Here is a 13,711-nt window from a genome sequence, read left to right as displayed (position 1 = left end):
CTCTCAACTCTTCATTGAACTAGGGTAAATCCCATGGCTATAATGGTAGAGTGGGGGTTATGCCTGGCCATGAGGTTAAGAATGTGGTAGAGTGCAATTCTGTTGCTGCTGATGACCACAGCGCCTCATGGATGCCCAGTTTGAGTTGCCAGCCCTGTTCAAAATCTACCCCATTTAGTATGATGGTAGCTCCACACAACATGCGGAAAGTATCCTCAGTGCGAAGATGGGACCTTTGCCTCCACAAGGACTGTGCAGTGGTCACTCCTCCTGATACTGCAATGAACAGATGCATCTGCAGCAGGCAGATTGGTGAGGATGAGGTCAAATGATTTTCTCTCTTGGTTCCTTCACCACCTGCTGCAGTCCTAGTCCATCAGCTATGTCCTTTAGGATCTGGCCAGCTCGGTTTGCAGTGTTATTACTGAGCCACTCTTGTTGATGGACATTGACATCCCCCACCCTGAGAACATTCTGCACCCTTAGTGCTTCCTCCAAGTGGTGCTCAACATAGAGTACTGATTCATCAGCTAAGAGAGGGTGAGGGTGGGGGGGTTGCATGATACGTGATAATCAGCATGCCTATGCCCATGTTTGACCTCGTGCAATGAGACTTCAGGGGGTCCAGAGTCAATGTTGAGGACTCACTGGATAACTCCATCCACTGTGCCAACACCTCTACTGGCTGTCCTGCCAGTCATACAGGATGTAACCCAGGAGTAGTGATGATGGTGTCTGGGACATTATCTGTAAGGTATGATTCCATGAGTATGACTACATCAGGTTGTTGCTTGACTAGTCGGTGAGACAGCTCTCCCAATTTTAGCTCAAGCCCCCAGATGTTAGTAAACAGGGTTGACATGGTTGCTGTTTCCCATGCCCCATGGTCTGTCTGGTTTCATTTCTTGTCAACCTTTTAACAGTTTGATACATCTGAGTGGCTTGCTCAGCCATTTCAGAGGACCATTATTTTGGTTGAACTGAACATTTTGAATTAGAATCATACAATCTCCACAGTGCAGGAGGCTACTTGGCCCACCCAAGCCCTATCCCCATAAGCCCACATATTTATCCTGGTCAATCTACCCAATTTGCATATCTTTGGTGTGGGAGGAAACTGGAGCACCCAGAAGAAACCCATGCAGACATGGGGAGAATGTGCAATATCCACAGTCACACAAGGCCAGAGTTGAACACAGGTCCCTGGCGCTGAGGCTGCAGTGCTAACTACTGTGCTGTTAGTGTTTCACATTGTTTATTTACTACCATTCCTTACAGTCTAAACTCGATCAACTTTGGCCTGTCCTTTTTTAAGGTACTCTTTAAACTCACCACCTTGTTCAGTCTCCTAGTACAGCTCTGTGATGTGTCTTGGAATAGTTTTCTGTAAGGATCTATGGGCATTGTTCAATTTTTTGTCTTTCAGCAATAGGCTCATAACTGCAGGGCAGGAGGGTCAGATTCAGTAGGGTTGACCCAACATCTGAAATCCCATTCAGTATCCTGACTCTATTTAGGAGACAGTTCATGGCTTGGGAAATCTGCGGGTTTGCCCCTCAGGCCCAGTGACTCTCCTGTTTACTAAGAGCACAAAGCTGGATTTTATAAATAGGCCAGAGGGCATGATGTTAAACCTGATGTCATTATGGTCAGCAGGGCAGGAACCAAAGATCATGAAGTATGTATTTCTAATGTTATATTTTCTTATTAGCCCAGCAACTGAACAAATTGACTTTGATCCATTCGAACCTAGAAGATGATCCAGAACAAGTGCGCACAGCTTTCCGCCAATTCCTGGGGGCAGTCGTCAGTTCCCTATCTGAGAGCAGAGACAAAGAAGAGATGTCAATCATCACCCGAGAGAACCACTGATCTCTTCACTGTCTGTAAATTGTAACAGTTTGTCAATTCTTAGACATATCAGACTCATTGACTCAGTCCTCCTTTTCCCATTCCAAACAATTTCAATTCTGCTCCTCATTGGAGAATGTAGGACTCATCAGATTACTGTCAAACCCAGCCCACACACACTAATCCTGACAGTCAAAGTGCTTCTAAAAATTTACTTCAGTAAAACAAGTTACCAAAAATTGCAATTTGAGGAGGGGATATCTGCTTATTCTTAAACAATGTTTGTGTACCAATCTATTATAGATGATTCAGATTAATTAAAGATAACATTACTGAACTTATTTAGGTTGAAAATGCTCCAAGTTGGGTGGTGATTAAGGAACACATTTGAAGTGACATGTGTTGTACTTATTACAGAATAAATTGGTCAGTAGCAGGATGTCACATTTGGTTCAGCTGGTTGTAATGCAGATGATTCTTACCAAACTGCTCCAGTATCTCAAATATTTACAACATTTCCTTCAAGGTGAAGTTTTTAAATTGGCAATTAATACTCAAGTACCCAAATCAAACTCAACCTGACTATGTTACTCTGCTTGGAATGAACAACCAAAAGCTCAATTTTCCTTGTACCTCAATTGACTAATGTATTAAAATATATTTTATAAACCTCGTGTTTCTGTGTAATGTACAGCATCCGTCAGGCAATGCAGCCCAACCCAGTGTCAGACTTAAATGCAGTCAGATTCAAAAATACATTACACTGCAAGCCCATGTTTTAAAACCAGACTCACTATCACACTCTACCAGTAAATACTTGTGAATACCCAGAAACTTGAATGAAAGTCGGGTTATGCATGTAATATTTTATTTATAAAGTTTCTGTTCACAGGTGATCAATACTGAATTCATACACCATCTGAGTCGCTCACGAGCCCAGGGCTATTTACTAAGTAGATTTGACACAGGATAATGCTCCTCCTTGTATTGCAATCACTGCCACACACTATACATCAGCCATGGCAATGGATGGCTAACCTTCTACCTTTCAAACCAGGACCAATAAGATGCCAAATTCTAAGCAATTTTTGTCTGCTGGACTAATTACACTGAGGAATGCAAAGACTTTTCATGTTCAGTTCACAGATAGAAATCTTGTAGGAAATGAGGATCAGGGTTAAACGCCATTATAGTTTGTCGTTTCCTTCTGCTTTCCTGTTCATTCTCACTGTTCATGAGTGCTTTAGCTCATCCTTGTATTTCTCTTGGATTTTCTGCAGCACAGCTGGGACCTTTTGAGTTAACTCCCGAACAAAGGCCAGGCTCTCAGGAACATTGCTGACTGCATTACTCTTCCACATGTTATCCAGGCTGTGGAACCAGTGAATTCTCTGCTCGAGTTTCAGCTCAATCAGTTTTTGTTCTTCCAGCTCAGCCTGAAGGGCTTGTTTAGCCATCGTTTCACACCTGTAGCTGTGCTTCAGCTGATCTATTTCAGCCTGCAGCTCCTTGCACTCTTTCTCGGTGTGGGAGTACTGTTCCTGGACTCTGTCCTCAGGCAGGAGAATATTTTCAGGAATGTAAAAGATGTGTTGCAGAATCCCTTGCTCAATCCTCTCAAAGATCACATCAAAGCGTTCTTTCATCAGTTGAAGAAAGCTTTCTGTGCAGACCCGGATCTGAGATGGAGTTATTGTGTTCTCTGGCATCTCCTTCAGTTTCTTGAAAATGACTCGTTCTACAACCAGCATGACATCAAGGAGAGAATCCTGGATCCCACTGGACACCCTGAGAACACAGGTTTGGGGGGAAAACCCAAAGAATTGGGTCTCGTAAGTCATCAGTCTGTCTGCCATGTTCAAACCTGGAAAAATAGTTTATGCAAGAAGGAAATGTTTAAAAAATCAAGAACACTGAATAATGAAATACCAGTAAACTTGGCCTGAGAAAGATCTCAGATGACATTCACTATCAAAGTGTCTGTCTATACAAGTAGAAGAAAATATCCCCCAGCTTATATAATAACTTTTCTCACATCCTCTGTCACAATCACGAATAAAGGCATTCCTCTAAACCTCCTTCACTCAGTAATATTGATATAGCAGTGACTCACCATTTACCCTATCAAAACTAATACCATTTTAAAAACTTGTTCAGTCTCCTCAGTTTTCTCTGCTCGTGTGGAACGATCTCAAGTCTCTCCACCTCACTAGTTTCCTCTGGCTGGCATCATCCAAGTAAATCTACACTGATGATTTCTGTCATTTAAGGCACTCTAAGCTCAGCTTGTTGATGAAACCCATTTCCTGCTCCCTCAATCCTTTTCCCACTTTACTGTCAACCACTCAACTTCCCTTCCTGGTTCCCATGTTACAACATAAGAATTAGGAGCAGGAAGAGGCCATTCAGCCCCAAGAAACAGCTTTGCTATTCAATACAATTTGATTTGTCACGTGTTAACATAGTGAAAAGTATTGTTTCTTGCGTGCAATACAGACAAAACATACCATTCAGAGAAGGAAACGAGAGAGTGCAGAATGTAGTGTTAGTCATAGCTAGGGTGTAGAGAACAACTTAATGCAAGGTAAGTCCATTCAAAATATCTGTGGAATTCCCTGTCCAGTGAAGCAGTTGAGGCTATCTCATTGAATGTTTTTAAGGCAAGGATAGATAAATTTTTGAACAGTAAAGGAATTAAGGGTTATGGTGAGCGGGCGGGTAAGTGGAGCTGAGTCCACAAAAAGATCAGCCATGATCTTATTGAATGGCAGAGCAGGCTCGAGGGGCCAGATTGCCTACTCCTGCTCCTAGTTCTCATGTTCTAAAAGTCTGACAGCAGCAGGAAAGCTGTTCTTGAGTCGGTTGGTACATGACCTCAGACTTTTGTATCTTCTTCCCGACGGAAGAAGGTGAAAGAGAATGTCCAGGTGCGTGGGGTCCTTCATTATGCTAGCTGCTTTGTCGAAGCAGCAGGAAGTGCAGACAGAGTCAATGGATGGAAGGCTGGTTCAAGGCTACAATCATGGCCAATCCTCAACTCCACTTTCCTGCCTGATCCCCACATCTTTTAATTCCCTTTACTAAGCACAAGCCTATAGAAGTCAGCCTTGAACATACTCAACAATTACCAGAGAATTCACAAAGCTTCATGATCCTCAGCGTTCATAAGATATAGCAGAATTAGGCCATTTGGCCCATCTTTTCTGCTCCGTCATTCGATCATGGCTGATATGCTCCTCATCCCCATAACCAATTGAAAGTCTGTCTAATTCCTCCTTAAATTTACTCTGTCCCAGCATCCACCGCACTGGGGTAGTGCATTCCATAGATTGAGAACTCTTTGGAAGTAGTTTCTCCTCAATTCTGTTTTAAATTTTCTACCTCTTATCCTAAGACTATGACCTCTCATCCTAGAATGCCCACAAGAGGAAGCATCCGCTCCACATCTACTTTATCCAGACCTTTTATCATCTTGTATACCTCAATTTGATCTCCCCTCATTCTTCTAAATTCCAGAGTATAGACCTAAACTATTCAATCTCTCTTCATACGACAAACCCCTCATCTCTGGAATCAATCTGGTGAACCTCCTCTGAACTGCCTCCAATGCCACTACATTTTTCCTCAAATAAGGGGACCAAAACTGTGCACAATGCTCCAGGTGCCGCCTCACCAATGCCTTGTATGGTTGCAACAATACTTCCTCATCATTATATTCTCTTCCTTTAATTATAAATACCAACATTCCATTCGCTTTCTTTATTATCTGCTGTACCTGCATGTTAGTTTTCTGTGACTCACGAATGAGGACACCCAGATCCCTCTGCACTGGAGTACTCCGAAGTCTCTCCCCATTTAGATAAGTCACCTTCCCATTTTCCAACCAAAATGCATGACCTCACACTTATCCACGTTAAACTCCATCTGTCACATTTTGGCCTGGTCTCCTAACCTATCTATATTCATTTGTAAGGTTCTTACTTCCTCATTGCAACTTACTGTGCTACCTATTTTTGTCTCATCTGCAAATTTGGCTATAGAGCCTTCTATCCCTGTATCCAAGTCATTAATATAGATTGTAAATAGCTGGGGCCCAAGGACCGAACCCTGTGGCATCCCACTAGTTACTTCTTGCAATCCAAAAAAAAACCATTTATCCCGACTTTCTGTCTTCTGTTCATCAGCTAGTCATCTATCCAAGCTAATAAATTACCCCATATCTCACGTGATCGAACCTTGTGAATTAACCTTTTGTGTGGCACCTTATCAACTGCCTTCCAGAAGATATATTAAATCTACAGGATCCCCATCATCCACTTTGCTTGTTACATCCTCAAAGAACTCTAGCAAATTAGTCAAACATGATTTGCTCTTCATAAAACCATGCTAATTCTGATGGATAGTATTTTGACTTTCCAAATGTCCTGATATTTTTTCCTTGATAATTGATTCTAACACTTCCCCAACAACAGATGTTAAACTGACTGGTCTGTAACTTCCCATATTTTGCCTCCCTCCCTTTTTGAATAAGGGAGGGAGGCATTAGCATTCTTTAGCATTCTTCCAATTTTCTAGATCTGGTCCTGTGTAATGAGATGGGAATAATTAATGATCTTACAGTTAGGGATCCTCTCGGAAGAAGCGATCACAGTATGGTTGAATTTAAAATACAGATGGAGCGCGAGAAGCTAAAATCCAATACCAGTGTCTTGTGCTTAAACAAAGGAGACTACAAAGGGATGAGGGAGGAGTTGGCTAAGGTAGACTGGGAGCAAAAACTTTATGGTGGGACAATTGAGGAACGGTGGAGGACTTTCAAAGCAATCTTTCACAGTGCTCAGCAAAAGTATATACCAGTGATAAGGAAGGACTGTAGAAAGAGAGATAATCAGCCATGGATATCTAAGGAAATAAAGGAGGGTATCAAATTGAAAGAAAACACAAAGTGGCAAAGATTAGTGGAAACTAGAGGATTGGGAAATCTTTAAAGGTCAGCAGAAAGCCACAAAAAAAAGCTATAAAGAAAAGTAAGATGGATTATGAGAGTAAACTAGCTCAATATAAAAACAGACAGCAAAAGTTTCCACAAATATATAAAACGAAAAAGAGTGGTAAAAGTAAACATTGTTCCTTTAGAGGATGAGAAAGGGGATGTAATAACTGGAAATGAGAAAATGGCTGAAGCATTGAACAGGTATTTTGTGTCGGTCTTCACAGTGGAAGACACAAATAACATGCCAAAAATAGATGACAGGAAGGCTATGGCAGGTGAGGACCTGGAAACTATCATTATCACGAAAGAGGTATGTTGGGCAAGTTAATGGGACTAAAGGTAGACAAGTCTCCTGGTCCTGATGGAATGCATCCCAGGGTACTAAAAGAGATGACAGGAGAAATAGCAAATGCACTAGTGGTAATTTACCAACATTCGCTGGACTCTGGGGTGGTTCCCGCAGATTGGAAAACAGCAAATGTGATGCCACTGTTTAAAAAAGGTCGACAAAAGGCAGGTAACTATAGGCCGGTTAGCTTAACTTCTGTAGTAGGAAAATGCTTGAATCTGTCATCAAAGAAGAAATAGCGAGACATCTGGATATAAATTGTCCCATTGGGAAGACGCAGCATGGGTTCATGAAGAGAAGGTGATGTTTGACTAATTTGGTGGAATTCTTTGAGAACATTACATGTGCAGTGGACAATGGGGAACCTGTGGATGTGGTGTATCTGGATTTCCAGAAGGCATTTGACAAGGTGTTGCACCAAAGACTGCTACATAAGACAAAGGTGCACAGTGTTACGGGTAATGTATTAGCATGGATAGAGAAATCATAGAAACCCTACAGTGCAGAAGGAGGCCATTCGGCCCATCGAGTCTGCACCGACCACAATCCCACCCAGGCCCTACCCCCACATATTTACCCGCTAATCCCTCTAACCTACGCTCTAAGGGGCAATTTTTAACCTGGCTAATCAACCTAACCCGCACATCTTTGGACTGTGGGAGGAAACCGGAGCACCCAGAGAAAACCCACGCAGACACGAGGAGAATGTGCAAACTCCACACAGACAGTGACCCGAGCTGGGAATCGAACCTGGGACCCTGGAGCTGTGAAGCAGCAGTGCTAACCACTGTGCTACCGTGCCGCCACGATTCACTAGGTTGATTGCAGAGTTGAGAAAGTTGGCTTATGAGGAGAGACTTAGTAGACTGGGGCTATATTCATTGGAATTCAGAAGAATGAGGGGAGATCTTATAGAAACATATAAGATTATGAAGGGAATAGATAACAGAAAGCAAAGAGTGGGGGTAAATGGGTGTTTTTCTGGTTGGCAATCAGTGACTAGTGTGTGCCTCAGGGATCAGTGTTGGGACTGCAATTGTTTACGATTTACATAGATGATTTGGAGTTGGGGACCAAGTGTAGTGTGTCAAAATTTGCAGATGACACTAAGATGGGTGGCAGAGCAAAGTGTGCAGAGGACGCTGAAAGTCTGCAAAGGGATACTGATAGTTTAAGTGAGTGGGCAAGGGTCTGGCAGATGGAGTACAATCTAGATAAATGTGAGATCATCCATTTTGGTAGGATTAACAGCAAAATGGACTATTATTTAAATGGTAAAAAATTGCAGCATGCTGCTGTGCAGAGGGACCTGGGTGTTGGTTTGCAGGTGCAGCAGGTAATTAAGAAGGCAAATGGAATTTTGTCCTTCATTGCTAGAGAGATGGAATTTAAAAACAGGGAGGTTATGTTGCAGCTGTATAAGGTGCTGGTGACGCCACATCTGGAGTACAGTACTGTACAGTTTTGGTGGTGGGGGCCTGGAATGTGCTGCCAGGCAAGGTAGTGGAGGCGGACACACTGGGAACGTTTAAGACTTATCTAGACAGCCATATGAACGGAGTGGGAATGGAGGGATACAAAAGAATGGTCTCGTTTGGACCAGGGAGCGGCACGGGCTTGGAGGGCCGAAGGGCCTGTTCCTGTGCTGTATTGTTCTTTGTTCTTTGTCTCCTTACTTGAGAAAGGATATACTGGCACTGGAGGGGGTGCAGAGAAGATTCACTAGGTTGATTCCAGAGTTGAGAAAGTTGGCTTATGAGGAGAGACTTAGTAGACTGGGGCTATATTCATTGGAATTCAGAAGAATGAGGGGAGATCTTATAGAAACATATAAGATTATGAAGGGAATAGATATGAGAAGCAGGGAAGTTGTTTCCACTGGCGGGTGAAACTAGAACTGGGGGGCATAGCCTCAAAATAAGGGGAAGCAGACTTAGGACTGAGTTGAGAAGGAATTTCTTCACACAAAGGGTGGTGAATCTGTGGAATTCCCTGCCCAGTGAAGCAGTTGAGGCTACCTCATTGAATGTTTTTATAGCAAGAAAAGATAAATTTTTGAACAGTGAAGGAATTAAGGGTTATGGTGAGCGGGTGGGTAAGTGGAGCCGAGTCCACAAAAAGATCAGCCACGATCTTATTGAATGGCAGAGCAGGCTCGAGGGGCTAGATGGCCCACTCCTGCTCCTAGTTCTTATGTTCAATCCACTGGAACCTTTTCCATGTCCAGGAAATTTTGGAATATTATAACCAATGGATCCACTATTCTGCCGCCACTTCCTTTCATTCCCTAGGATGTAGGTCGTCAGGCCCGGGGGACTTATCTGCCCTCAATCCCAATAGTTAGCTTAGTACCGATTTTTCGACTTTCCAGTTCAGATTGACCTCTTCCGAGGCGAAGAGTCTCCTGCCAGGGGAAAACAGCCTCTCGGCATCGACTCCATCCAACCCTCTGAGTCTTGCTATGTTAGAGTGAATAACAGCAGATGCTTTGTGTCCCAGACTGCTGAAGAAAGTGAGGGTGAAGATAGAGAAAGGATTTATCATAACCTAAGGTGCCAAAGGGTTGGAGAGTGGCAAGAGGATATTCCAGATAAGTACAGGTCAGTAACTCCAGGGCAGCTCAGGCTTTAGAAACAAAGAGAAAGCTTCAACAGGCACTGCCAGAGGTTTGAGTTAATTCAGGAGGCTTTTGCTACCAAATAAACCTGTTGGACTTTAACCTGGTGTTGTTAGACTTCTTACTTAATTGAGGAGATCCAGCATGGATTTGCAGATCACTCCAGACTAATTGAATTTTTTGATGAAATAACAGAGAAGGTTGGAGAAGGGATGTTTTCTATCTGGACTGTAAGAAAATGACAAATTACTGCATGAAAGACTGGTTAACAAAATTGAGGCTAATAGAATAAGAGAGTCAATGTCAGCTAGATCAGAACTGGCTTCAGGACAGAGAGTGAGTTATGATACTCATAATTTTTCAGACTGGAGGTAGAAAGTGGTGCTTTACATTCAGACGTTTAAGGCATAAGGCCAGTTGGCCTATCATGTTCACACCAGTCAAAGATCAGACGATACTAATCCAAATTTCTAGTGCTTGGCCCACAGAGCTGGGTTTGATTCCTGACTTGGGTCAGTGTGTGGAGTTTGCACATTCTCCCCGTTTGCATGGGTTTCCTCTGGGTGCTCCAGTTTCCTCCCACATTCCGAAAGACGTGCTGGTTAGGTGCATTGGCCCGAACAGGCGCCAGAATGTGGCGACTAGAGGAATTTCATAGCAACTTCATTGCAGTGTTAATGTAAGCCTTACTTGTGACGAATAAATAAACTTTAAACTTTAATGGAAAAAGTGCCTTCCTATCTGTACCCCTCAATCTTATACACCTCAATCAGGTCCCCTCGCAACCTTGGATGAAAGCAAATTACTGCAGATGCTGGAGGCTGAAACCAAAAGAGAAAATCTCAGCAAGTCTGGCAGCATCTGTAAGGAGAGAAAAGAGCTGACGTTTCGAGTCCAGATGACCCTTTGTCAAGGCCTCTCCCTCTCATGCCCGCAGCCGCGCACATTCTCCCCCTCTCTCCCTTTACCCCAGCCGTGCGCTCTCCCCCAGCCACGCACTCTCTTCCCCTCCGCCCTCTGCCACGCACACTCACCCCCTTTCCCTCATCCATGCACACACATGCTCCCTGATCTTCACCCACTACCCTCTCCCTCACACACACACAAACACGCCCCCCCACTCTCACACACACACACACGCCCCTCCCACTCTCTCTCTCTCTCACTCCCTCACGCACACTCTCTCTCTCTCTCTCTCACAATCACGCACTCTCTCTCTCACGCACGCACTCTCTCTCTCTCACGCACTCTCTCTCTCACGCACGCACTCTCTCTCTCTCTCACGCACGCACTCTCTCACGCATGCACTCTCTCTCTCTCTCACGCACGCACTCTCTCTCTCTCACGCACGCATGCACTCTCTCTCTCTCTCACGCACGCATGCACTCTCTCTCTCTCTCACGCACGCATGCACTCTCTCTCTCTCTCACGCACGCACTCTCTCTCTCTCATGCACGCACTCTCTCTCTCTCACGCACGCACTCTCTCTCTCTCACGCACGCACTCTCTCTCTCTCACGCACGCACTCTCTCTCTCTCACGCACGCACTCTCTCTCTCTCACGCACGCACTCTCTCTCTCACGCACGCACTCTCTCTCTCACGCACGCACTCTCTCTCTCTCACGCACGCACTCTCTCTCTCACGCACGCACTCTCTCTCTCTCTCACGCACGCACTCTCTCTCTCTCACGCACGCACTCTCTCTCTCTCACGCACGCACTCTCTCTCTCTCACGCACGCACTCTCTCTCACGCACGCACTCTCTCTCTCTCACGCACGCACTCTCTCTCTCTCTCACGCACGCACTCTCTCTCTCTCACGCACGCACTCTCTCTCACGCACGCACTCTCTCTCACGCACGCACTCTCTCTCACGCACGCACTCTCTCACGCACGCACTCTCTCACGCACGCACTCTCTCTCTCTCACGCACGCCTCTCTCTCACGCACGCACTCTCTCTCACGCACGCACTCTCTCACGCACGCACTCTCTCACGCACGCACTCTCTCACGCACGCACGCACTCTCTCTCTCTCTCTCACGCACGCATCTCTCTCTCTCTCACGCACTCTCTCACGCACGCACGCACTCTCTCTCACGCACGCACTCTCTCTCACGCACTGCACTCTCTCTCTTTCTCACGCACGCACTCTCTCTCTCACGCACGCACTCTCTCACGCACGCACTCTCTCTCTCACGCACGCACTCTCTCTCACGCACGCACTCTCTCTCTCACGCACGCACTCTCTCTCTCACGCACGCACTCTCTCTCTCTCTCACGCACGCACTCTCTCTCTCTCTCACGCACGCACTCTCTCTCTCTCTCTCACGCACTCACTCTCTCTCTCTCACGCACGCACTCTCACTCTCTCTCTCACGCACGCACGCACTCTCTCTCACGCACGCACTCTCACTCTCTCTCTCACGCACGCACGCACTCACTCTCTCTCACGCACGCACGCACTCTCTCTCTCTCTCACGCACACACTCTCACTCTCTCTCTCACGCACACACGCACTCACTCACTCTCTCTCTCACGCACGCACTCTCTCTCTCTCTCACGCACTCTCTCTCTCTCACGCACGCACTCTCTCTCTCACGCACGCACTCTCTCTCTCACGCACGCACGCACTCTCTCTCACCGCACGCACTCTCTCTCACGCACGCACGCACTCTCTCTCACGCACGCACGCACTCTCTCTCTCACGCACGCACTCTCTCTCTCACGCACGCACTCTCTCTCTCACGCACGCACTCTCTCTCTCACGCACGCACTCTCTCTCACGCACGCACTCTCTCTCTCACGCACGCACTCTCTCTCTCTCACGCACGCACTCTCTCTCTCTCACGCACGCACTCTCTCTCTCTCTCCTCTCTCACGCATGCACTCTCTCTCTCTCTCACGCACGCACTCTCTCTCTCTCTCTCACGCACGCACGCACTCTCTCTCTCTCACGCACGCACTCTCTCTCTCACGCACGCACGCACTCTCTCTCTCACGCACGCACGCACTCTCTCTCTCTCACGCACGCACGCACTCTCTCTCTCTCACGCACGCACTCTCTCTCTCTCTCTCACGCACGCACTCTCTCTCTCTCTCTCACGCACGCACTCTCACTCTCTCACGCACACACTCACTCACTCACGACGCACGCACTCTCTCTCTCACGCACTCTCTCTCTCTCTCACGCACGCACGCACTCTCTCTCTCACGCACGCACGCACTCTCTCTCTCTCTCTCTCACGCACGCACTCTCACTCTCACGCACGCACACACTCACTCACTCACTCACTCTCTCTCACGCACGCACGCACGCACTCTCACTCTCTCACGCACACACGCACGCACTCACTCTCTCTCACGCACGCACGCACTCTCTCTCTCACGCACGCACTCTCACGCACGCACTCTCTCTCTCTCTCTCTCTCTCACGCACGCACTCTCTCCGCGCACGCACTCTCTCTCTCTCTCTCGCGCGCACGCACTCTCTCTCTCGCACACGCGCACTCTCTCTCTCTCGCACGCGCGCACTCTCCCGCGCGCACTCTCTCTCTCTCCCGCCCACTCTCTCTCTCTCTCTCCGCCCACTCTCTCTCTCTCCCGTCCACTCTCTCTCTCCTCTCTCCCCCCACTCTCTCTCTCTCCCGCCCACTCTCTCTCTCTCCCGCCCACTCTCTCTCTCTCTCTCGCCCACTCTCTCTCTCTCTCTCCCGCCCACTCTCTCTCTCTCTCTCTCTCCCGCCCACTCTCTCTCTCTCTCTCCCGCCCACTCTCTCTCTCTCTCGCCCGCCCACTCTCTCTCTCTCTCGCCCGCCCACTCTCTCTCCCGCCCACTCTCTCTCTCTCTCCCCGCCCACTCTCTCTCTCTCTCCCGCCCACTCTCACTCTCTCTCCGCCCACT

At 46.8% G+C, this 13,711-nt stretch overlaps 2 protein-coding genes across 4 annotated transcripts in view; one reads left to right on the top strand and one right to left on the bottom strand.

Annotated features, from left to right (window-relative positions):
* Window positions 1-2,517, top strand: part of ift22 (intraflagellar transport 22 homolog (Chlamydomonas)) — a 29,993-nt gene extending 27,476 nt beyond the window's left edge. For both annotated transcript variants that reach the window (XM_078207956.1, XM_078207955.1), the window contains exon 4: window positions 1,712-2,517. In XM_078207956.1, the coding sequence (XP_078064082.1) occupies window positions 1,712-1,872 (161 nt within the window). In that variant the 3' untranslated portion in view covers window positions 1,873-2,517. The remainder of the gene's footprint in view (window positions 1-1,711) is intronic.
* A 188-nt stretch (window positions 2,518-2,705) lies between these two features.
* Window positions 2,706-10,665, bottom strand: mis12 (MIS12 kinetochore complex component). 2 transcript variants are annotated; one of them, XM_078207957.1, is made up of 2 exons: window positions 10,617-10,665; window positions 2,706-3,715 (listed from the first exon to the last, which is right to left on the bottom strand). In XM_078207957.1, the coding sequence occupies exon 2, from the start codon at window positions 3,705-3,707 to the stop codon at window positions 3,084-3,086; it is 624 nt and encodes a 207-aa protein (XP_078064083.1). In that variant the 5' UTR covers window positions 3,708-3,715; window positions 10,617-10,665; the 3' UTR covers window positions 2,706-3,083. The 2 variants fall into 2 exon arrangements, with proteins under 2 accessions (XP_078064083.1, XP_078064084.1); XM_078207958.1 differs by lacking the exon at window positions 10,617-10,665 and adding an exon at window positions 9,546-9,604.
* Window positions 10,666-13,711: the final 3,046 nt, after the last annotated feature.

Source organism: Mustelus asterias, unplaced genomic scaffold (genome assembly GCF_964213995.1).
Source record: "Mustelus asterias unplaced genomic scaffold, sMusAst1.hap1.1 HAP1_SCAFFOLD_2946, whole genome shotgun sequence".
NCBI classification, from domain to species: Eukaryota; Metazoa; Chordata; class Chondrichthyes; order Carcharhiniformes; family Triakidae; genus Mustelus; species Mustelus asterias.
This window is presented reverse-complemented; position numbering and strand designations above follow the sequence as displayed.